The sequence below is a fragment of the Dryas octopetala genome, chromosome 1 (assembly GCF_963921425.1).
Source record: "Dryas octopetala chromosome 1, drDryOcto1.1, whole genome shotgun sequence".
Taxonomy (NCBI): domain Eukaryota; kingdom Viridiplantae; phylum Streptophyta; class Magnoliopsida; order Rosales; family Rosaceae; genus Dryas; species Dryas octopetala.
Genome location: NC_141366.1, coordinates 5,531,982 through 5,557,945, shown reverse-complemented (window position 1 = coordinate 5,557,945; position 25,964 = coordinate 5,531,982). Strand labels below are relative to the sequence as shown.

At 34.2% G+C, this 25,964-nt stretch overlaps 4 protein-coding genes across 4 annotated transcripts; 2 read left to right on the top strand and 2 right to left on the bottom strand.

Annotated features, from left to right (window-relative positions):
* Positions 1-1,930: 1,930 nt before the first annotated feature.
* LOC147296893 (GDSL-like Lipase/Acylhydrolase superfamily protein) lies at positions 1,931-3,711 on the top strand. Its single transcript, XM_086229746.1, has 5 exons — positions 1,931-2,298; positions 2,552-2,682; positions 2,829-3,062; positions 3,189-3,435; positions 3,516-3,711. The coding sequence occupies exons 1-5, from the start codon at positions 2,010-2,012 to the stop codon at positions 3,704-3,706; spliced, it is 1,092 nt and encodes a 363-aa protein (XP_086085872.1). The 5' UTR covers positions 1,931-2,009; the 3' UTR covers positions 3,707-3,711.
* Positions 3,712-6,023: 2,312 nt separating this feature from the next.
* On the bottom strand, positions 6,024-7,613 carry LOC147296892 (GDSL-like Lipase/Acylhydrolase superfamily protein). Its single transcript, XM_086229799.1, has 5 exons — positions 7,379-7,613; positions 7,080-7,213; positions 6,730-6,963; positions 6,321-6,579; positions 6,024-6,217 (listed from the first exon to the last, which is right to left on the bottom strand). Exons 1-5 carry the CDS (start codon positions 7,611-7,613, stop codon positions 6,024-6,026), a joined length of 1,056 nt encoding a protein of 351 aa, XP_086085925.1.
* A 3,264-nt stretch (positions 7,614-10,877) lies between these two features.
* Positions 10,878-11,770, top strand: LOC147296891 (Integrase-type DNA-binding superfamily protein). Its single transcript, XM_086229255.1, has one exon. It carries the CDS (start codon positions 10,878-10,880, stop codon positions 11,649-11,651), a length of 774 nt encoding a protein of 257 aa, XP_086085381.1. The 3' UTR covers positions 11,652-11,770.
* A 1,301-nt stretch (positions 11,771-13,071) lies between these two features.
* Positions 13,072-13,985, bottom strand: LOC147296890 (pathogenesis-related genes transcriptional activator PTI5-like). The gene has a single exon (XM_086255963.1). It carries the CDS (start codon positions 13,938-13,940, stop codon positions 13,383-13,385), a length of 558 nt encoding a protein of 185 aa, XP_086112089.1. The 5' UTR covers positions 13,941-13,985; the 3' UTR covers positions 13,072-13,382.
* Between the last annotated feature and the right edge of the window lie 11,979 nt (positions 13,986-25,964).

Here is a 25,964-nt window from a genome sequence, read left to right as displayed (position 1 = left end):
AAAAGACGAAAATAGCCCTGCTATTTTGACAGAAAAAACTAACGGAGGTACTATTTTGACACAAAATGAAAGTTGAGGTACTTTTTTGCAAGTTTTCAAAGTTGGGGTACTAAATTGAAACAACATATAAAGTTGAGGTACTAAATTGTAATTTGCTCTTATTTTTATTACCAACTCAATGTTTTTTTTTTTCTTTATTTGACTAGGAAAAAATTGCTGGTAAATTTACTAACAAGTCACACCTGGAAACGAACGTGTATTTTGACACAAACCATTGTAAAATTGGCACGTAACTTTTAACTTTTTTTGGACATAAATTTAAATATTTAATAAGACTAAGTTTTGTTCTTTGTATGCCTTTGGGCTTTTTGTTTTAATGGAAGTACTTATTTTCATGGCCAAAAAGAATAAGACTTCAAAAGCTATTTGGTGAAAATTCAAGAGTTAAAATAATAAGTGATTTGATGGAAAGATGCAAAGAATTCAATACGGTTTACTCATTTAAAAATGAGTTATATAGAATTATATGAAATTTGATGAAATATATATGGTAAAAAGATATATATAATAAGTAAACTTGCTATCAAGTATGGGCTAGACAGACTGTGATTTTATAATTTATTAAAAAATGTCTAAAGTTTGAATCACTTCCCTTAATAAAAATTTAGATATACTAGCCTCATACCAATCTTTGGAGCTCGCATAATATCCTTAAAGAATGGGGAAAATCATAACACAAATTGGCAGTACAAGAGAAAATTAATTAGGGTTGGACCATTTTGCTTGTACCTTGCTAAGAGCAGGCAAAGGAATAGGACCTTTCTTAGATCGATTTAAGCATGTAGTGTGTGGTCCGTGGCACCTGGCCATCTTTAAATTTCCTTAGCATTAATTTGTTGCCTCCAAGGTTCCAAAGTCTCCTAGCGACTCCAAGTTAGGTAGAACCGTAGAAGTAGAACCCATATCCTTATCATCAATGACATTGAAAGCAATGTCTGCCAAATGCTCTCTGCAATTACTACATGCTGATGCAGCCACTTGCCCATCAACAATGAATTCTTATATGTTTGGAAGACACATTCAGTTTTGTTCCACCGACTTGCTCTTCAAACAATAAATATATATGCCATTTTTTCCAATTCTAATATCATAAACTACCCCAAAATAAAAGCCAATGACATCACCATCTCTATGTTAACCAGGCTTAATTACTAGTTAATACTTAATTTGGTTTCAAGTACTTACCAGACATCACCAAACCCAATTTCTTGCTCTTCAGAAAATAATTAAAATGCCATTTTCCCAACTTCAACATCATAAACTACCACAAAATAAAAGCCAATTCATGACATCACCATCTCAAAGTGTTTACCAGACTTGAATTTCAGTTAATATAACTTTGGTTTCAAGTTACTTGCATACCCAATTGCTTGAGTCTACCATAATGCGTTCACAAAAATTTGTTGGAACTTTAAATTATGTCCAACAATCAAACAATATTTCTTTGGAGAGTTGTTTAAGAATAATACACAGTTTCGTACGACAAATTGTATCGTATTCATTTACTTGTTACTGTAATAGCAACAATAATAAAACAGGGAAAGAAAAAAGTCATTGCAATATTCAACTAGCTACATCTGCTGGCCCATAAATGGGTTTTAATCGGATTGGGTCCATGGGGATTTTTGCCATCCCTGCTAGTAGTCAAATACTCTTGTCCCGGCCACCAAGAAAAATTTGCTGAGTTCATTATTAAATAAAAACATACTTTCGTGTGCGTCCATGTCAATATTAATGTAACATCTGACTAGCTCAGTAGTTAGCATTAAATTCAGTACTGTCTCAAGTTTAAAAGCCAAGCCTTTACAGTTTACACGATTCAATTTAACTTATCATCATCATCATCATCATCATCGATTGATCCCTCTATTAAAGAAGAGGTGATCAGTGAAGAATAAGAGCAACATAAACAACCCCATCGATCAACTCTCTCATCAAACTTGACCAACATGGGGGAAATCACGGGGGTGACCGCAGTGGCGGCGGCGACGATCTTGGCATTGGCTTTGCTGACTTTGCAGCTCTCGGGAGCTGTGGATATTGGTCAAGTGAGGAAGTTGGCTGCTCAACACAATGTGACATGTATCTTAGTGTTTGGAGATTCTAGTGTGGATCCTGGCAATAACAATGTTCTGCTCACAACCATGAAGAGCAATTTCCTTCCTTATGGGAAGGACTTCTTTAATGGCCGCCCAACAGGAAGGTTCACTGATGGAAGACTTGCCACTGACTTCATTGGTAATACACTATATATGCATATGCATGATACCTAGCTATATATATAAGATCCTTCTATGATATGAGCTCATATCATGTTTAAGTTCTAAACTACTCGTTTCATACTCCCAAAACACTTAATCTTAAAATCTAATTAAAATGACATAATTTTAAACATAATCACAATATTAGCATAAAAAGAGATCGATTGAGGGTTTGAGATTTGGAGTTCGGACTCTAATTTGTGTCTCTCTTTTAATTACCATATATGCAGCGGATGCAATTGGCTATAAAAAAACAATCCCAGCATTTCTTGACCCCAATTTGAAGTTGGCAGATCTGCCACATGGTGTTAGTTTTGCATCAGCTGCTTCAGGTTATGATGACCTCACCGCCAATTTTTCGGTAAATTTGATCTTTAAGCTGCTTCTTCTCAATAAGCTACTTAATTAAGTTCAGCAAATCAATTACAACCATCAGAAGGTTCATAACTTCATATATACAAAAACTAATGCAATTCAATTTTTTTTTCTTCTCTTTATATAAAACAGAATGTATTACCTCTTTCGAGACAGCTCAAGTATTTCCTGCATTACAAATTGCACTTGAGAAAATTGGTGGGTCAGACGAAGGCTGAAGATACAATAAGAAATGCCATATTCATCATGAGTATGGGCACAAATGACTTCATCCAAAACTACTATTTGGACCCAACTCGCCCCAAGCAATTCACTGTGGAAGAGTACCAAAATTACTTGGTCTCTTGCATGGCTCATGCCATTGAGGTGCTCTCCTCAATCTCTGATCTCCATCTCTTTCACATTTTCGAGCTTGAAACATTTCTTCTCAGTTTTTGTTTCCGATTTTACTTCAAGGACAAACATTTCTGATTGCCATTAATTTGGCCACAGGAAATACATAGGTTAGGTGGCACAAGATTGGTTCTTGTTGGGGTCCCAGTGTTGGGGTGCATGCCACTTGTCAAAACACTAATGGACGTGCCTACATGTGTGGTAAATTATAACAAAGTGGCATTTTCATTCAATTCCAAGATACAAAAGAAATTGGCGGCCATAGCCACAACAACTGGAATGAAAACTGGCTTTGTTGATGTGTACGGTATTATAGAAAATGCAGCAAAGAAGCCAAAGTTATATGGTTAGTATAAAATATTTCTCTGCTTTTGATAAGATCAACTTTTCACAGAGCATATTAAAAGACAAATTGGGTGCATGCAGGTTTGGCTGAAACTTCAAAAGGGTGCTGCGGGACTGGAACCATAGAATTTGGAGATTCATGCAGGGGTTTGGACACATGCACTGACCCAGCAAAATACATATTCTGGGATGCTGTTCATCCGACGGAGAAAATGTATAAAATCATTGCTGATGAGGCCATCCAAACTCTTGTTGAGAAAGTCTTGGTCTAATTAGGATTTTGGCTGGGTGTACACCTACCACTAATATATATGTATGAAATCATTGGACTCGTTTATTAACTGTGTCATATTCATTAATTGTGAGCTAAAAACTTAAAACTTAAAACTAAACTCTTTTTATTTCTAAATCAAACTCATCACTTATACATAATCATTTCAATATACAACTTACGACATTTTAAAGTGCTTTTTGAGACATTCTAAATACACTTTCAGACATCCGAGAGTAAATTTTGAAACATCTAAAAAGTGCACTTTGTGACATTTCAAGGTGCATTTTAAGATATCTAAAGGTGCAAGGTGCACCTTAAGATAATAATTTTTCACTTGATATTGATAGTAACAACATTTTATAAAATCTTTTTATAATTTTTTAAGGATTCATACAATATATATTAAGAAATGGAAAAAATTTGTCACTTTCTTCATACTATAGTAATTAAATGGATTTATCGTATTAAATTGGGCTATTCGTAACAGTTAACACTAACAAAAATTATTTAATATTCATTTCAGCGGTTTGTGTCATATAGGTATTCATATCAAGTAATGTCCAACATGAACTTATTATCTTTGTATCAAGTTTGAATAATATTACCATGTCTTATTAAAAGTTGTCAATTCTAAATTACTAAAATCCGATGCTCTAATAGGCATCAATATTCCTGTACACTGCACATAGTACAAAGAAACTAATCCCAAGCTCCCAACTTGGTTAGTGCAAAATCTAATTTCAATTTTTATCTACTCAAAGATATGAGGAATTTCAAGTATGGAAAAACATTGCATTTAATTTTGCAACATGCACTCCCACATATCATCATCATATAATCATAGAATTATGCATAACGGTTAAAATTAAAATTTAAAAACCTTTCATTTCATGTTTGAGAGTTAAAATCTAATTAAATTGAAGTTACCAATATAGTCAGTGACGAGTCGACCATTAGTGAACCTTCCGCGGTATGTCTGTGGGTGAAAAATTGCTCCTAAAAATCGTCTTCACGAATTCATTGTTTCCGGGGTCGACTGTGGAGTCTCCGAACACCAGAATGGCTGAAATCGTATTGTTCAAAGCTCTTTCTTTCGTTACAGCTGCTTGAGCCTTGGGATTAGTAACAAAGAACCATAACATATGATAATTATAAACAAAATGAAGGAGCAGAAGGACATGTTTATCATTGTAACAGACAAAGTTGATGATCGATTGGCTAGCTGAATGACTGTGGAATTCGATCTTTTATATATCTCTTGTAATTAGGTTACCTACTACGTACTTATATTTTGAAGAGTACTAAAGTAATTAATTAATTAATCAATACCCCTATTAGTACTATTACTATTAGTGTGGGTAAGCATTAATTCTTGGCGCGCCATTGCTGGCAACCAAACCTTTCTTTATTGTAGTCTAAGTTTCTCAACAATTAACTAATTTTCCTAGCAAACAGTGCTTGATATGTTAAATTTTAGTACTGTATATTAAGAGTTCCTTAATTGATGCTTTCACTTTCTACTTGATAATTCGATTAATTAATTATTACGGCTTTTGAATAGTTCCATATGAAAACTGAAAAGTGTTTCTTTCTTGGTTTAAAGTCTAGCAGCCTACAATATTCAAGGGTGTGAACGGTTCATCATTGCACTTACTGATTTGGACTTTAAAAAGACACTAAATTAAATGATGGGGACTCTTATATATTTTAGTTGTTTCTTCTTTAGGAAAACCTTTTTCCGAGTTAGTCCCTGAATGAAACTAGCCTTAGAAGCTGAGTGGGCTGGGCTTTAGGTGTGTGGAGGTTGGTGGTTTGGATTTGGGCTGGAAGTGGGTTGGGCACAAAATATATTTAATATTCTACTTTAGGCCTGGGACCATGGCTTTTGTGTCGTGTTAGAGGGTCACGTCGGTGACGTTAAATTTGTGTACGGTTAATGTCTTTTCAATTGATTATTATTTAACCATACACCAAAATTGGTCTTGATACTAACAAAATTCTAGAATATAAGATATATTCATACAATACATATTAATAAATGGAAAAAAATAATAGTTGCTTTCTTCATACAATTGAGTAGTTAAACAAGTTTTCTGTATTTTCTTCCCCTCCCTAGGGTGTGGGGGATATTCTTTTTGACGATCTTGTTGGGTTTAGTAGGCCCCGTAGTGTAGTGTAGGTTTCTTTGTTTTGGGCCTTGGACCCTGATTCTTACAAAAGAGAGAAAAAAAAAAAAAAAAAAAAGTTCGTTGTTTAAAATCTGGTTAAGCATTGCATTTAATTTTGCACACTGGGGAAATATAAGACTTTCAAATTTAGTCCTTGATTAAACTATCAACATTACTACGAACTGCTTTAAAGATGTTGTAGTATGCCTTTTGGCTAGGGTGCATTGCATCCCAAAACACATACTTATTTGAATCACGGCATAAATATGAACTTGGGTTACACAAAAATGATGTTTCAAGGTATCCAGTCCCACAACAGCCTCTATCAACCACATCAAAACCTGCAAAATTACCATAACATGTCAGTTATTGTTCTAACTCAATATAAAAAAATGGTAATGATAAATGTACCACATTTTTTTGCCACATTGATTATGTACGTACCAAACTTTTCATGGCCTTGGATGACCATGTTCATCAAAGGATCGAATATATCGACGTATTGAATCCTAGCACCATCATATGCTGAGCTACTTTGCATAAAATTCAAATAGTTTTGAAGCATATGATTGTATTGTGTTGCAACCAAGGAATAATTTGCGACACAACCTTTGTTGGAATTGAGGGCGACAACCATTGGCAAGCATCCCATTGGGGGTAGCCCAACAACTGCGATTCTTCGAGCCCCTTGGGCCCACAAACCCTGCAATTAATTAATAGCTAGCATTACCAAAATCGAAAAGTTTATACAACCATTGTGTGGATAATTTGATGGTTGAATCCAATTTTTGGCATTAACATGTCTTTGAAAAAAACAACGTTACTTTGAGTTATGAGTTTGGAGCCAAATTACCTTCACGAACTCTTCAAGACGTTGGAGCACAAATAGCTGGTATTGGGAGATGGTGTAGGTCCTTCTGCGAATTGGTACACCAAAATAGTTGAGAACAAAGTCATTTGTACCCGCGCTAACCAAAAAAACCGCCTTCTTTATATGAGTTTCAGTTCGTTTCTTTCCCATAGCTGCTTCAAGTGTTTTCTTGTACTCTTTAAAATACTCCAATTGCTTTTGTATCGGAATCACATTCTGAAAGAGTAGAAATTAATTTCATCACTTTAAATTGTACTTGTTCCAATAATTAAATTTGTATATATAATATGATTCTATGAATGAGAGAGAGAGAGAGAGAGTGAGAGATTTACGTTAATAATTTTTGGTGTAAGTGGGTCAAACCCAGATCCTGCGGAGGCAAAGCTGACTCCTGTCATCAGCTCTTCAATGGGGAGTTTGGGTTCCAAATAGGGTAGCACATACTCTTTGATACCCGCATATGAAGCTGTGTTACACTCACACCAAGGCAATCAATCAAAATAGTCACATCTTTTAATCTAAAAAAATGCCACCTTCATATCATATATAAGAATCTGCTCTACAAACAGTTCATTTAATTTCTGTTCGAACGAATCCAAAATTCAAGATTTAAAATTTAAATTGACGTTACCAATATAATCAGTGCAGAGGCGGCCATTAGTGAACCTTCCAGTAGGCCTTTGGTTGGGAAAGTCTCTTCCATACGGTCGAAAATTGCTCTTAAAAATCGTTTTCACGTGGTTATTGTTTCCAGGGTCGACTGTGGAGTCTCCAAACACCAAAATAGCTGAAATCGTGTTGTTCAGAGCTCTTTCTTTGATTAGAGCTGCTTGAGCATTAGGATTAGTAATGTAGAACCATAACATATAAAAATAAACAAAGTGCATAAGAGCTGGAAAAACATGTTTATTAGAAAATAATTCCATACTGCAAGTTTGCAAAAGACAAAGCTGATGATGGATCAGCTGACTGACAATGGAATTCTTATATATATATATTCTCTTGTAGTTAGGTCACTTACCTCTTGAATTTTCAAGAGTACCAAAGTTAATTAATTAATAGCCCTATTACTATAAGTGTGGGCAAGCATTGTTGGCATACCAAACCTTAATTTCCTTATTCGGTTTTGGTAAAGAAAATTACTCACAGACACAGTACTATTCCATTAATTCGGTATGGAAAGTGTTTATTTCTTGGTTTTTTTTTGGTAAGTGTTTGTTTCTTGGTTTTAAGTCTTAGCCAACAATATGGTGAAACCCTAATATTAAGTGCCTTAATTCTAGGATTTAGTTTCTTTATTTTGTTGTTTTTTTTTTGTTTTCCGAGTTTACTTGTTTCACAAGTTAAAACGTCTCTATACAAGGAGGAGACCTCTTATTATGTGAAAGGCATAAGTTAAATGATAAAAAATTTGTTTCTCTCTCTCTCTCTCTCTCTCTCTCTCTATATATATATATATATATATCTATATATATATATATCAATTTGGTTGAAAGGATTTATGATTATCTAGTTTAGGGCTGCAGGGACTATGGCTTTGGTATATCTTGGAAACCATGCAGTGTGTGATACTTGATACTGATCTAATTTGGGGGTATTATACATATTGGCAGTATTAAAACACTGTATTATATACATTTACCTACAGATCTTGTTTACTGAGGAGATAAAGAAAGCACAAACAGTAATGCCCTGCTCATCAGAAGTTTAATTAATGTGCCATCTTGATCTCAACCTTTTAATTTGTAGTTGGGGATTTTCTTGAAACTTTGAGTAATTTCCAGCAAGTAGTTAGGAAATATTAGAGAGGTGGGTGGATTATATATTCTTCACTTTCCACTCTATCAACTGGCAGCCAAACTGGCTATATATATATATATATATATCTGATAATTAATATAGCTAATGATATGATCAACTAGCTTGGAATTCTCATTGTCTGGCAAGAAGATCTGCATTGCTGTCACCAATAATTGATTCTGGGATTCTTTAATCCCATATATGCCTCTCAAACTTTTCACTGTCTCACATTTCATTTTCAAACAGGTTGTAGTAGTCCTTATCTAAACAACCAATTATTAACCTTATGAGCAGCAGTGATCTGATTTGGAAAAGTGTCAAATAGTCTGCAGAGTAATTGAAGCAAATCCCAGGAAACAATTAAAATTTAGTTAGGGAATACATATCAGCTTAATGGTTAAAATCAATGGTGGAAAGGAACTATGCTTAGCGAGCTAGAAATCATACATCAACTGCACTACTTCATCAATTTATTTATTTATTTATTTTTTTTTTGTGGTCAATCACCATCATTTTCCTTCCTGGGCCAGAAAAAAATCACCATCAAATTCCTTAAAACAAAGGTGGGGGACTAATATGATGGGTGGGATATTGGTTGGGCCTGAGGATTGGGCTAATTAAAGCCCAATTCTCTAGAAGTCAAACCCAATTAGTGCATATTTTATGGTGTAAATGGGGACACGAGGCCCAAACACAGAGTGCTAAGGGCTAGTGACTGTGAGGTTTACCGCTTAGGCCCTTACCCAACACCTTCAACTTTTTCAAGAATATGTGTTCATTTTACCATCAATGGAAGCAAAGAGAGGTGATCAAAGTCAAACCACCCTTTGGGTTTTGGCTCTGAATGCATTTCTAACACGGCTGATTCAAATGTACCCATTGATTTCTTTCTTCTTGCTCAAGTCACACAATTAGCTTCTCGACTCCAAATCAAACCATGTTCATACGCCGCATCTGTGTAAGTTGTAACATCCCTTGCTTTGATACTCAGCAAATAGACCTCCCCTTTTGTCGTTTTGGATTATCATTATTATTAATATTTATTTATAATTATTGTAAGGTGAAGCGTGCGGCTTGTTTGTGATATTCACAGCTTGGCATGCATCTACTTCTTAATCAAGCTGGCAATTCTTAGGGATTAAGATATGCCAGCTTATTGGATACCGTGTACCTGCTTCTGATCTTCTGGGTACCTTGGTCCTTGGACTAGTCTGAAGGTGTTTGGTAATGGGTCTTTTTTTCATTTCTATTTTCCATGCATATGAAGATAGCAGAATCATAATCAAATATTCAAATGGATAAGGTTATGATTGTTTGCTTACCAATAGTTTTTCAATTTCCACTTGCAATTTTCTAGGACCAAGTAAGTTTTATGCAGATGTATTTGATGGATATGGATATGTATTAGCAGAAAGGATCCTCATAATTAAGTCAAACTTAAATACAATATATCCTTTGAAAAAGTCCTTTAATTAATAAAAATAGCTTAAGTGGAATGAAGTGTGGCATAATTAGGGCAGTACTTTTGAGCTTAAAACTAGTAATCTTTGTGGGAAGAAACACTTTTAAAATCCATTCAATGTTATGAAAGGTGTGTCGAAAGAAGTATTATCCTTTTTCACGAGTACACAAGCATTATCCTTGTGAATCAAGCAACTTCAATTTTAGGTCAAAGGGATCTGCAAGAAGAGCTTAACTTATCATCTGGGATGTATATATTTCTGCCATCTATATTATATGCACATCCGTCCAAATATACAATTCTAAAAATCTGCAGTCATCATCTTTCTCCATTTATGTTAGAGGGTACTTTAAGAAAAAAAAAAATTATAAAGTATGTCTTCAAAGTCAATTAGGATAGTTTAATAGGGATAAGTGTATAGATGCCAAATAAAATACATGCACACCAATGCAAACGCAATATAAAACTCAAATTATACTCTAGCCAGCTTTTATTCTTCTTCTGCTCTGTTTCTTATGCAATTCATCATGAATTTGAGGAAGTTTTAACAATATAAAATACTAAGTACATAGAATCTACATCGATAAAGCCACACAAATGATTAGAACAACCACACAAGTTGATGTGGGTGACTTAAAAAATCAAGCCCACATCTTTTTTTAGCAATTAAGTCCTGAAATTCTCCATGAATTTAGCAGCTGGATTGAACCACAAGTTTCCATTCATAAAGAGCACAAACAAAGCATATATAGCTAAGCTGTTCACGCGTCTATCTTTAGTGCTTTATATTTCCCAATTCTCAATCTCATCTCTCCCCTCATATCTACTTTTATGTGAATTTGGGAGACCTGTTTTTGCAGTTGGTAACATGACTGTACATAGTGATCAGCATCTAGCTGCAGAGCCTGCATCTGAAGCTATTCTAGAGAACGTGTGGGCAAGCTTTATCGGTGTGGATGGAGTGAATGAAGAAACAAAAAACACACCAGAATTGTCTAAATCCTGGGAAGAACTGCCTGGTCTTGAAGGGAGAGAGGGGTCAATGGAAATTCTACAAAGGCTACCAAGTCTAGGTAGGTGGATATCAATGGGAGCTGAGGCCTGGGAAGAACTTCTTGACAGTTTTGTGATTCCTGCACACAATGTGGAAGGGTCTTGCAATGACAACTTAGAAGGCAATGGGGCTGCCAATTCGGATTTGGATCCGAAGGTTGAGAGAGTAGAGAAGGTGGTAGCAAGGCATTACCGCGGAGTTAGGAGGAGGCCATGGGGTAAGTATGCAGCAGAAATTAGAGATTCGTCAAGAAAAGGAGCAAGAGTTTGGCTTGGGACTTTTGAGACTGCTGAGGAGGCAGCTTTGGCTTATGACAAGGCTGCCTTGAGAATTAGAGGCCCAAAAGCAAATCTTAACTACCCTCTTGAAACAGTTTCAAAGGCTATGGGACTGGATTCCCCGAATATTGGTTCAAAAACTCGGAAGAGAGCATTGAGAGAGTGGGAAGAAAATGTTGAGGCAAGGACTGAAGAACCTGCATTGAAAAGAAAGGCAAGCATGGAAAAGATGTTGGGGGATGAATTTGATGTGTTTGAGTTCCAAGACCTGGGAAGTGATTACTTGGAAAGTTTGCTATCTTCTTTTTGACAAAATCTAGAATGAGATGCCTACAAAAATGGTTAGAGAAAGGAAAAAAATGCTTCTGATATACATGTAGCTTGTGCATGAATGAGTCTATGTAACATTCTTAGCTGCCCAAATAGGAATGTAGCAGTCTGGAATTATTTGTAGTCACTAGTCAGGCACATGTTGTGTAAGGTTTTTCAGACTAGCCTTTAGAGGAAGAGTTAGCAAAACAAAACATATCTCACTAAATTTGCCATGTAATTTGCAACATTAATCAGTAAGGTGCTGAGTTATGATGCATGAATCCATTTCAGTATATATAATTAGCATCATCTCAAGGCTAGATCATACCATAATGTGTTTTAACTTCATTTAATTATTCTATCAATTTGGGAGATAGCAACTGTTAATTTTAATAGTTATCACAAGAAGATGGAGAGGGAGATAGGTAGAAGTTGGAAAAACATAAAACATGTCACAAAAGATTACAAACCGACCTTGATATTTTATTTTTACTTTAATTAATTTCTCTTCCTATTCAAGGTGAACCGCCAAACCCTGCTATACCTTCAGATCATTAATTGAATTGCTTTACATGTCCTTATTTTAATAAGAAAAATAATATTGAAATGTATAGTCAAAGTATAATCTATATATGGTAGCCATTCTTCTATTATAAGTAAAAATGGAGGTTGATTGGTCATTAGATAATTGCTCCCTGCAAAGGATATTCTATTTACTTTAAATATGAGATTAGATAATTGGTTCTTAGGTGTATCCCTCTCCAACTTCACTTGGTTAAGATGTGGTTTTGGGTTCAACTTCTGAAAGAATAGAAACAGGTAGTTGAACTCCAATTTAAAAATTGCGTGATGTTGCAATTGTTTGTTTCTCTAACAATCTTTTGTCCAAAAAAAAAATTTGAGAGAATGGGATTAGGCCCCATTAGGTAGGGCTTAATTAACCAAATTGTCAATTAAAGGGGGTGAAATTATAGGGTGGGTGAAAAAATAGGACATGGGGGTGGGAATAGTAGCACTCTAGGTAAAAATAGCCCAAGGGGAGAACGCTACTTTAAAAATTGTTCCCATTCTGTTAGACCAGATGCTTCTATTAGTTGTAATCAATTTCATCACTTTTTAATTATTTCCAGGAAGTAAGTTTCCTCAAATTGTAGGCCAAGTGTCTTGTAGCTTTATGATATCTACCTGCCTCTTCAAGCTTCTGAAGCTCAGAGAAAAGTAATCAATGAGTAACCCTCTGCTTTACTTGAAAACTGATATAAATTTGACTGCAACAAATTATTAATTAAGAAGTTCTTAAGATTGTATCAATACAAAAATTCCAACAATTTCAATTTTATAGCTCTTTCTTCACCCATGAATAACTCTGCATTTCTCTGGCCTTACTGGCTCTCTTATTACAAACCAATAAAATTGACTTCTTGCAGTACATTTGTGTACCCTTTTTATTTCTTTGGCTGTGAGCCTGTGAATTACATTTGTGTGTTTGTGACTGTTGGCAAAGCAACAAAGCACACACAGAATATGCAAAACTACACTGCTATATACATATGCTATGATGAGTTCAGAGACACCAGAAGAGAAACTATCTATAATGAAAGAAAAATCACAAACTTTTTCCCACACTTGCAAGTCTGCAACTTACCATAAAATGAAAGTTAATGTCCTAATGCTTAAATATTGGTAGACATAAAATAAAAAACAACTATCGCATAAAAACCTTTTAATTCTAGGTGGTCTGACCCTGCAAATTTCTTGGCTCCAAAGTACTTGTGTTACTCTGATCAGATTCTGGTCTTGGTGTCCCAATTGAAAGCATGCTAGAGCTGCAGCCACTTGAGTGATCTGAAGTATTGTTACTACTACTATTCAAGGTTGGTACACTAAAACTTGGCCTAACTCTGTGAATTGATGATGAAGAAGCCACAACTTCGGCTGGGAAATTGAGAAGGGCCTTAGTGCCTCTCATTCTAAAAGCTGCTCGATCATATGCCATGGCAGCTTCTTCGGCGGTGCTGAACGTGCCTAGCCATATACGCGCACCATGTCGCGCAGAGTCACGAATTTCAGCTGCATATTTGCCCCATGGGCGGCGCCTGACCCCCCGGTAGTGCTTCTTCCCAATGTTCCTAGTAGGGTCCAGGCCATTTGATTGATTAGTCATGTGGTGTCTTTGAGGCAAGAGTGAGGGGTTGAGTGCCATGGCTTCATTTAGGACTTGGTATATGACCATGTCTTGTGAGTCATTCTCATTCAATGGTAGCTCACTTTGAGAAGCTAAAACCATGGCTTCCTCCTCAGTTTCTTCTCTCTTTAGGAGCCTTCTGGGGAGTTGAATTGGAAGATAATGAAGATTGTGGTATATAGCTTTAGACTTGTATTTAACTTTGGACTAAAATTAGGTAAACGTGGGGTCAAAGAACTTTAATTATTTATTGGCACAAGGGGAGGTGATGGAAACTTGGAGAGAATTTGGACTAGTTTTCACCACTTGATTGGTAGGTGATGAACAACTTTTGCCCTTGGCTTCCCTTGATATTACCAGAAGAAATATCATACCAAGAATTTATATAAATCTCACATTTGGGATTTCAGAGATATTATTGTATAAGCTCCTCAGGTGATGGTTGGGGCTAGAGATGCCCCAGAGATTGTTTGAAGGGGTAATATTTCTATAAACTTATGATGCTTCATAATCTCAAAAGTCAAAAGATACCTTCAGCCCATTATTTTTAATAGAATCTGCACTCTTGCAGCATCTCTATGACATCAATTAGGTTTAATTTTTATGATTTGGTTATAAAACTTTTCTCGGAACATGTATGTAGAATGTATACATTTTGTGATTAGAGTGAGGTTATACATAACCGACACATACAATAATTTTTTCTCATTCATTCTATAATAAGCTTGTGTTGGGTGAATTTGAGCTTAGATACTTTCATGAAGCTTTTTTCACAATTTACCATTTAAAAGGAAAAGACAAAAGTTATAACAGTACCACAAGTAATAGGCTAATTAAATAGAATACAAGTTTTTTTGGTTAATTTCTTAAGAGAAAATTCAAGTACATGGAGGTTAGTGTAGGAATTCACGTGCAATACAATGGCAAAGATTGCATAGTCTACCTTCCACTTGGCTTCCGTAAATGGGTAATTAATGGGTTGGTGAAGTCGACATGGTGACTGTATATGCAAAGAGGGGCATGAAGACATTTCTTGGAGGGGAATTGGGATGACGATCAATTTGGGAACATTTCACAACTTTTCCTTTTGTGCATACGACGTCGTCACGGTCGTAATGTTATAATTTTCTTAGTTGGATTGGTGGGTCCTTCGAAATTAACCCCAATTCTGTCCACACCTTGACTTTTCAACAATTTAAAAAAGAAAACAATTTATTTAAGATTAGGATTTTAAGCATGAAGGATGACTTCAAATCGAAAGCAACCACAAGAAAGAGTCCTAAAATTCTCGTGAGCATGAGGAAGATGGAGGGTCCTAATTGAAGACTAAATAGCTCACGTGCTTTGAATTGAATGAATGCCAAGACTATGTTTAGATGTGTACAACGGGCGGCTCCGTTTAAAATTAGTTCATTCGTGTTTTGTGTTGTATTTCGTGTTGTGTTTGAGTTGGTTTATTTAATAATTGAGTTGGGCCATATCGAACTAATTATTTTAAACTTTAAGCTCCAGTTCATAGCCCATCCCATAACAGGTCATGTCGAGCTTAGGTCGGCTTGGCTCGGCCCGATTAATTATTTTATTTTATATTATCATTTAATAAGTCAAAGACTTAATTTTTAAAATTAATTAACAATATCAATATAAATTTTAAAAAATAACAATTAATAAGAAATAAGTTTGTAATTGAATATATAATTGTATTTAGTTTTTTGGAAATATTTTTATTTATAGAACTAAAAATTAGTCTTTAAATTAAAAAAAAAATAATTGAGAAACTAATATAAATGGACTGGCCCCACCCAAGATGAACTCGTGCTAGGCCGGCCTAACGAGATAGAAAACTTTGGCCCAGTCTATAAGTACGGGTTGAGCTCGACCCAACCCACTTAATAACGAGCCGGGTCGGACTTGGGCCGGCCCGACCCAATGTACACCTCTAACTATGTTTAATGACAAAGAAACAAAGTTTAACTAAACATGCACTATTGACTAGGGGTGCACAAAAATATCGAAAATTCGAGTTTCGAACTAAACCAAACTGATCGGATTGGTTTGGGTTTTTTTTTTCGGTTATCAAACTTAAGTGAACAGTTTGATATTGGTTTTCAATATTGAAATTTTTGGTTTTAACCTAACCGAATCACCACTTATAATATATATTAATTAGTTTATATATAGTTTTTAATACTTATTATAGAGAAAACTAAACCCCCTATTATAGTTTATATATGTTTGTATATGTTTATTATAGTTTATATACTTTATAGTTTATAGTTTATATAGTTTATAACTTTATATAGTTTATATAGTATATAGTTTATAACTTTATATGGCATATATTTTTTAACTTTATATAGTTTATAACTTATATAGTGTATGGTTTATAGGTGTAGTCTATAATTCATAGTTTATATATACTATAAAGTATAACGTATAAACTATATATACTAAAACTATTACAGTTATAAGGTATATAGTATAGGGTATAGAGTATACTAGTATAAAGTTTAGAGTATACTAGTATATAGTATAGGGTATAAAATATACTAGTATAAAGTATATGGTATATGGTTTAGAGTATAGGATATAGAGTATAGAGAATACTAGTATAGGGTATAAGGTATAAGGTTTAGAATATGGTATAGTGTTTAGGGTATTTTTAATTAGTTTTTATATGAAATCTATATAAATTATAAACATATATATTATTAAATTACAAGAATGTTCTAAAATTAACTAGTTAGTAAGTTAATACAAAGCTAACCACCATACTGGGCCTACCGCACAATGTAATCTCAAAATCCGAACCGTCTATTTTTTAGGCCCTACTTCAAAGATCATCCTTGTAAAAAATCTCCAAATTCGGAAATCATTTAGTCATTTGATTATATCAACAACTATTTATATGCTTTTATCGAAAATATTGATCGTCTATTTATTTGATCTCAATTATATGACTAAATGATTTCCGATTTAGTTAATTTTTTGTAATGATGATCTTTGAAGTATGACCTAAATAATTGACGGTTGAGATTAGTTATGTGGTGGTCCCAAAAATATGGTTAATTTCGTATTAACTTGCTAACTAGTTAGTTTTAGAGTACTCCTCTATTAAATTATATGTTTTATATAAATAATAAAACACATCTCAATTAAAACATATGTAATATAGTTTTAGTTAACTAGTTTATATATGTTTTAATTTGTTTGATTAAATTTTTAATACCCTAAAATTAAATTCCTAAAATTTAAAAAACTAATGCCTGGTTTGGTATCCTCTGTGGTTATAGACTTAATTATAGTATATATGCTATTTAATATTGTTGGTATTAAATTATTAATGTCGTTTTGTGCTATTCTCTATACCTGCCGCCTCAATTAACTAATGTGTTAATTAACTTTTAATTAAAACATTTTTAAAGTTTGTTCATCTTCTCCAGTTCTCCCCTCAGTTCTAGACCTTTCCACCCAAACAGTAAAGTAAAACTAAACCTCCCCTCAGTCCCTCATCTGATTCTTCTTATCTTTTACCAAACCCCTCACTTCCTCGTTTAGATTTTAAGTCATTATGTGATGACGTTCATATACAATTTTCTTTTTACATATACTCATCACGTGTTGCTTCTGTAATAATTATGAAAAGGAAGCATATACTGATATACATCATATTTTGATTTAAAAAAAAAAAAAATTTATCAAAGTCTATTTAGTTGGAAGAATTCCATGTATGTTCGATAGAGCCAATTACCTCTCATGGTCACCATCATGCTTTCTGTATATAAGGCAATAAGGCATGTAATATCTTTGGTTAACATTCAAGAGAAAAAAAAAATTTCTTGTAACCCGGATCAAATTCCAAAAGCTAATATGATAAATGTTAATGACTAGCTTCTAAAGTTTGAACAATAAAAAGAAATATAAAGATGGCTAGATATTACCTTAATTGATTTTCAATACAAAAATTATAAGTTGAGTATCCATATGATTCTCATAAGTAATGACCATGACGAACATGACAGCTTGATTTTACTTTCATCCAAAAGTATAGATATCAAAACTAAAGAGAGAATTTTCTTCCACTTTGGATCTTTCATTGCCTTTCCCTTTTCACTTGATTCAATTGGTCTACATCTACAACGATCATATGAAAGATAAATGAGTTAATTTCAATAAAAAAATGGCTCAATAATTTGCAAGCAATTTTGAATTCTAAAATCACAAAAGATTGACAAAAATGTGATCCAGATTATTTGAATTCTAAACAACCATTACTGTGTAATTCAAATTATTTAGATTATAATATTATATAGATGTAGTTGTTAGAAATTTAGAATAAATATAATTCACAGTTTAACAAGTCAGATTGACTCTACATTTCCTTCTTAATCTAGTCTTTTAATACTCCACATCGGAGGCAGAGCTTGAATATGAAAGGCATCATGTATAAATAGCACGATCAGGTATAAATAGTATGACTCCAAGTTTCACAACAAGCACACAATTAGTAGTCTTGTTCAACACCACACTAGAAACAGAGAATGGAACTGTGTAACTGCCTTTACCTTGAATATTGTCGTAAATCTGGCGATTGTTCCACGAATATTGTTGAAAGTTCTGGTGGTTTTGATCTTGGCCCATTGCTTGTCTTTGCCCATGAAAAGGCTGATTATGAGGATGAGGATAAGGAGTAAAACGAACCTCATGTTTTTGGGTCGTAGCTCTTCTATGGCCTGGTGAAGCATCACTAAACCTTGGGCCAATTTGGGCCCCCAGTGGGCCGAATACTCTTTGCTGTCCCTGCCCAATACAAGGGTCATAAACCAGATGACCTCTGGCTTGCCCTTGAACCACAGGCCCCTTTATGTTTGTCACACATTCTATTCCTGCAACTCCAGTTCCTCTCCCTCTTCCCTGTGAAGGCCTAATATTACCATTATTATAGTTTGCAATTGCATTATTACCTCCTTGAATTATTGGGCTAAAATTAGAGTCCAATGGCATCATTGTAGAGTTAAGGCCAACCCTTCTCGGGTCTCGGTCAATCTCTTGCTTTGGCAAAAGACTTCGCTGATCAACAACAACACCTTGAAAACCCGATCTCCCTTGGCTTAGAAGCCCTTGTGAAATTGGTGTTTGATAATTAGTAGCTGCAACACATGAATCTACTATCACTCCCTTACATTCTGTGTCTTGCCCTTGTAATAGAGCAGTATAAGTACCATTATTCGTAGACCCATCATCTAATATTGCCATATTTTGATTAGTACAAGCATAGTTGAGAGCACTGGATGATCCAAAAGTGGGTACTACTACTACTCCTCCTTCAACTTGGTCTTTGATTCCAACCCTATTGATCCCTTGGTCCTCCAAAGCGTTTTGTTGGTTGAGTGCGTTTCTAAGCAACTCCACCTCGTTTTGTAGTTCCTTGTACTTCCCTAGCGGCCCAGAAACTGGGTCTTGCTGCCACATATAGGCTTCCCATATGAAAGACTCCACGGCGGTCGTTCCCTTCAGTTTTTTGTCCTTTAGATCCTTGAGCATCTTCGACATGTTGCTAACCCCGAAAACTTTGTGCACCGCTTTGAAATCTACCTCCTTGTCCGCGGTGAAGTAAGGTGCCATCACGCAGTCTTCTTCGCACCTCTTCCTTTGGTGCCGGCACGCAGCGCAGGCCTGCCGTCCGCTTTCCCCACTATTGCTGCCCATTGACATTGATTGATCACTTGCTTGCACAACAAACAACCTCTGCGTTTAAGTTCAACTTCTAAAATATTTATATTACAGAAGAAAAAAAAAAAACAAAGGACGTACTAGAAAGAGACTATGATAAGAGCAGTGTATATAGGAGAGGATGAAGACGGATAAGAAGGGTGTTTGCAGTGAAAGAATGAATTGAGAAGGTAGTCTGGTACCATTAGGTTATAAGTTTGCTTAACCCACAAAATCTAGCCCTAAATATTACTACATAATCTACATTAAATGTTGCCATATTACGTATCAAATATATGATTTCCCGAAATCTTACTTTCCGTACAGTCCTCAGATACCAAGCTAATCGTAGCCGTTGGTGTTATGGGCCTGAACTGGTTTCTGATCCATGATCTTACGGATGGTATTTATCCTCATAACTTAATGGTCAAGATTTATCCGAGTTTGTATTTGATACGGATACTATATAACATAAAAACATATTTAATGGTCAAGACTTTTATATTAATATAAGAAAAGTTAATCTATCAAAATTCAATGATTAAAAATATATCTATATGTCATACATATTTGTATGGTATAGTTCTTCCATCTATGCTTGTCTATTAGGATAGGTAATACTCATCGCTTAGAATTGTATTAGAGTATGTGGTCTTAATTGATAGTATGTCACTATAATCGACATTCACCTATCATAAATATGATTAAGGGTGTATTAATTCTTAGTCTTTTAATTAGTCTTTTTGATATAGTTGTTATTAAAGAACAAGTAAAGGAATATTATCAAGTTGGAAGCAGATCTGCCAGAGATCGTGCTTCAAATCCTTGAAATCGTATCGTATTTGGGCTGAGATTGGCAAAAAATGGGACGCAGGTGGGCATCTGGGCCTGATTGGCTTGGTTAGCCGAAGACCAATCCAAACAGAGTTGTTGATCCTGGGCCAAGTACAAAGGCCTAGCTACGCACTAGTGTTTGGGCTACTGGAAACAGTCCAATTATCTCCCCCAATATCGCTTCATAAAAGGAAAAAAAAAAAAAAAAAAACCTCTAACAGAGAATTACCAAATCGAAGTTATATATGTTTGAATCTTGAACCAAATACTGTGTCAGCCTCCTTTGATCTCAACACTCAAGGACTAGGAGGTGAGAACGAGCACTTGGAGTTTTCCTGCTTGTTACTTAAATCAATGCAACAATTGTCAGCAAAAACTAGAATTAGTCATATTTCATGAAGGCCGTCGCATCTGACTTTTTGGTGTTTTTCTTCTCATTTTATAATTCTTATTTTAACCAAAGTTGGCACATATTGAGAAAAACATGTGTCATATCCATAAGAAATTGAGAATTGGTTGACTCTCCCTGTGAATATTTGAGCTATGAATAGCAAATGCTAAGTACAGTTTGGTCACACACACATATATATATATATATATATATCAATACTTAATGTATGCATCATAATGGATTTCACGGTAGAACTGACGGATGGGTGATTGGCATTCATTTACATGAATATATAAACTATACGAAAAAATTTCCTAACAAATATCTCAAACACTCCAACCCCATCACTTAATTATACCAAATTCTTACTACTTGTACTTAATTTATGCATTATACGTTTAAATATTACCTCTGATTTAACAAATCTATGTTTGCTCCCCATTTGGAACACATGGGTAGGTATATTCTCCACTCACTTGGAACACATGTTAACAGTACTTATATGCCCAAAACATTTGTCCTCATAGGGTTTATATTCTTAAACATTGAATATTAAGCCTAAGATACGATACGATTGCATTGACATTCTTAGCTAGCATTCATGTAAGAAATTATATTAATTAAGTTTAATTTACATTTTCTAAGTAGTGTTAGAGTTATATATATTTCATTTGTTTGAGGATGAAAACTTGTCAACCTGCAGAAAGGAGCATATCTAGCTGACATGAGCTAGATATGTATATATATTGTTTTTTTAATTTCAAAATTAAAAATAAATTTTAGGTTTATTTTTCTTATTAACTTTTAAACCTGACAATTAAGTTTACTTTTCAACGGTAAAATTTAAATATGTGAATCTCTTTTAAATTTTTTCCTATAACTTAAGAATTTTCACTATAGAGGAAACTCTCATTATATTAATGTATCAATGTTCTTTTGAGATTGCCAATTAACCATGTAATTTCTTTATAATATTATAATATTAGATAGGTTTTAAGTTTGCAACTTTGCATCAATCTCTTCAATAAAAAATAAAAGAAATTCTAGCTCCCAGGTTAAATGTTTATTCTAGTAAAAAAGATGCTGTCTCACTCATGTTGCTTTTTAGTATCCCAAAACAATAAATTGTTGTAGCTATACTACTCCACTCTCCCAAGTTTGGACTTTGGATTTAGTTTCCACTTTGATTTCTTAGAAAGTAAAACATATCTTAAATCAATTAATGCATAGTTAATAAGAGAGTCAATGCAAAACTAATCAAGTTAGGTACGTGCTTTTCAATTTCCTAGGAGGATGCACCCATGATTCGCGGATTAAAATCTTTTTTTTTTTTTTTTAAATTGGTTAATGAATTATAAATAAAAAAGGTTAATAAATGATAATTTGTCTCTTCAATGGTCTTCCTAGTGAGAATGTCCAGCCGCTATCACATAGATAATCCTACATCGACCTAGTTTAGGGATGTTGCTTATATTGCATGTGTTAGTTTGACTGTAGTTAGCTTCATATCCATATCACATTAAATCAATAAATATAAATTATATATATTTTTAACACATTTGTTGATCACATCTTTCATGTAGAGAAATAGGATAATTCATGCGAAAATTGAGTCTCATCTATGTCAAAAAATGTAATAAACAATGTTGTCCATCAGTCAAATTAATTTGTTTAAGGAAAGATTTGAATGTGTTGAGAATTAAATGATGGGAAACAAAGCTGAAAAAAGGTGTAAATATTTCAGCATTATAACAGTACTCATTGGAATATCCCAACTACTCTTGATGGGAAAGCATCTATCTGCAGGGTGAGAAACAAAACCCATTAGAGTGCCTGATTATAAGAACAGAACACCAATAAATTTTGTAGCAACATTCGAATTCAAAGGCATTTTCACTCTCACTCACTCTCTAACTCCCACATTTTCTGTGCCAAAAGATCGATATATATTTTAAATTTTTAATTGTGTTTAATTTGGTCTTCAAAATTGAAACAGATTTATTGTGGATACATGGATATTATATATTGGTTGCATGTGCATTCCAATTAGCATTTATTCACCAAAAAAAGAAAAAAAAATGCAGCTAGCATTTAATCCTTATCATGTGTTGTGTATTTACTGCATGCACGTTAGCATTTAGTGATGGCTGTTGGCGCAATTTTTGCTAAGACACACATACCCATTTCATTGTTGCCTATTAGACTAATAACCCATTTATTGTAATCATGTGCAGGTTTCCAAATTTAAAATAAGGACTTGCTCAGAACCTTTCTTCAATCCAATGGGGGTGGGAGATACATGACCAACTCATGAGGAGTTTGTATATACAGAATTGGTAAATCTTTAATTTCATTTTTGTTCTACTTAATCTACTTTAGAGTTGGACTAGAGTGTGGATAATAATATATTGTTGACTTATTTTCTAACAAAGTTTTGGAATTTGGCATGGTACGTATTAAAGGTCTAACTCAAATAAGTTATGAGTTCAAAATCTTCATCCCTGATTCCACTTATTACTTATCAAATTTATATTAACCTGCAGGCCAACCCGCGGAGTTGGGTTAAAATTCTTAAAAATTTGTAAATTAAAGATGTAAGACCTAGAGTTAATTTAAGATGAGAGATTTTACATATTGATCAACAGTATATCCCATGTGGTACTAGATCATTGGAAACCAATTAATTAATAAACTCAAAAGGGTTGTGTGGGGCACCATTTATGATGGGTTTTGAAAGGATGGGGTGAGAGGGAGTCAAAGTTCCCAATAGTAAGGATGGATATGTGATATGTCTGGAAAAAGGAACAATACCTTGTGGAACAAGTTGAATTTTCATCTTAGCCTGCTAATGTATCCAACAAACAAAAATTTGAATTTTCATCCAACGACTTACAGCACAGTAACTAGTATGTTTTATGTTAAAATACTTAATTATGTAAAAGTGCTTGAACACTTTTATATATTGAAGCAAGAATGTTCAAAGTCCATGAGCACTCTAGTATAAAATATGTTATCATCCCTTAATTATGTTGAATGATTAATCCCGCTATTCCCTCTAAGTTTTTCTCATAATTTTTCCATTAATTTTTATGTACATACTTTACTTGGACAGTTGGACGTACTTATGTAAAGTAGCTCATGCGCCACAACGTATTTAATTGAGATCTCATCATAACCACATAAGTACCATATTCATAGAATCATATTGATCATCAAGACATCAATCACACCCCAAAGCGAGCTTTTTCAGATTTGGAATTGAAGTATTTAACACTTCCCATATTGCTTTTAAACTTTGAGACGGTCGATGCTGAATTATATATAAGGGACCACAGCCTCGATCTGTAATATTATAAGTGGAATTGGGGCAGACAGACAGAAAAGTATACAGAAACTAGGAAAGAAGCCATCACATATTTATAGCAACTGAAGTAGACCTGTGTAGTACTAGCAGTTAAGTTAATTAGACCAGAGAGTGTACTACTATACGTAGCTTTGGCACTTTGGCTTTAATTTCGATGAATCGATCAGTAGTCTGATGCAAACGTGCGTATGCTAGCTTGTTGTTGTTGGTAATTATGGTGAATCCTCTACGTACCATACCCCCATTCCCTGCTTTAATTAAATCTTTGGCTCTCCACTGAGTACTCAGTAGTACGTGGTAACTGCCAACTTCTGCTCCCACTGTACCCAGCTCTGTTGTATGTATTTATTGATTCTTTCCCATTTTTGTGTCTCTTTCTCTTTTCAATCTCATTGCTTCTCTCTTCCCACCAATCTGTCTCCACCAAATTTGAAACAATTAACTACTCCACCCTACCTAGCTAGCTATATCCATAACCCCTACCACATTCACTGCGTATATATATGCTACAACTTCCATAACATTAATTTGTTCATATATAATTAACATGCTCGATCATGAACCGTGGTGGTATTTATGTAGTTAAACAATTTAGACAACCACTAAATTCAAAAATTTAAGCTAAATACTCCACTTTTAGAATAATATATATAAAGGTTGGTTTATTTTGGGATAAATACTCCAATTTTAGAATTGAATGAAATAAATGTGGGTTTATTTTGGGCTAGAGGAAATTACAGATTTGGTCCACTTATTTTATACCTAGTTCAATTTTGGTCCACGATCTTTTTTAAGTTCTGTTTTGGTCCACTAATTGTTTCATTTGTTCAATAAAGGTCCAGATTTGTGACTTTAAATCTTTTGGGTTGTGTTTTCTTCAATTATAATTGAAGTATAAGTTATATTTCATCATTTCTTAGTCATAAAAACAAATTTGGAGTATTATAATCTAAGAGAATTGAGATTTGGTGAAATTTGAAAAATTGGCAGTTTTGGGTACCCTACTTTAGGGTCAATTATCTTGAGTTTTAGAACTCCAATTTGAATGATCTTTATATGGTTGTAAAAAAGAAATGCATAGCTTTAAAACAAGTATATATTTGCTGAATTTGGGTGAGATTTGATAGGGTAAAAAGCAGGCCAAATTTGAGAAAACAAATCTGGACCTTTATTGAACAAGTCAAACAATTAGTGGACCAAAACAGAACTTAAAAAAGATTGTGGACCAAAATTGAACTAGATATAAAATAACTGGACTAAATCTGTAATTTTCTCTTTTGGGCTAAATACTAGTATTTCATTTAAGGTGGGTAATTCATTCATCATGTCAGGTATAGTACTGTTTGGCCACAAGTACTCCACTTTACTCAATAATTGATTGATCACCCATTTATCTAAACGCTAATATATGTCATTATGTTGGGGTGGATATTGCACAAAGGAGGATTTGAATAATGTAGCAATTTCGAAAAAAAAATGTAGCAATTTGATAGATATAGACAAGTACAACAGATGGAGGTTCACTGCAGAATTGTATACAGCTAGCTGATGATAAGTTGATAACTCAAATATTAATGGTTTTTTTTTTTTTTTTGTGTGAACGAATATTAATGTATTCGTTGTGTTAGTTTTATAAGTTACAGGTGTCAAAAGAGTGTTGAAAACTCAGTCTCATGTATTGCTTGATGAGTTGGGAGTGAGCTTTGCATGTCGGAATCGAACCGACACCACTTAGACCAAACCATTACACCAATTTCCTCTTCCTAGCTAGCTCTCTCTGCAGTTTTCTTTTTAATTTCTTTGTTTTTTAATTTGTGCATGGGGA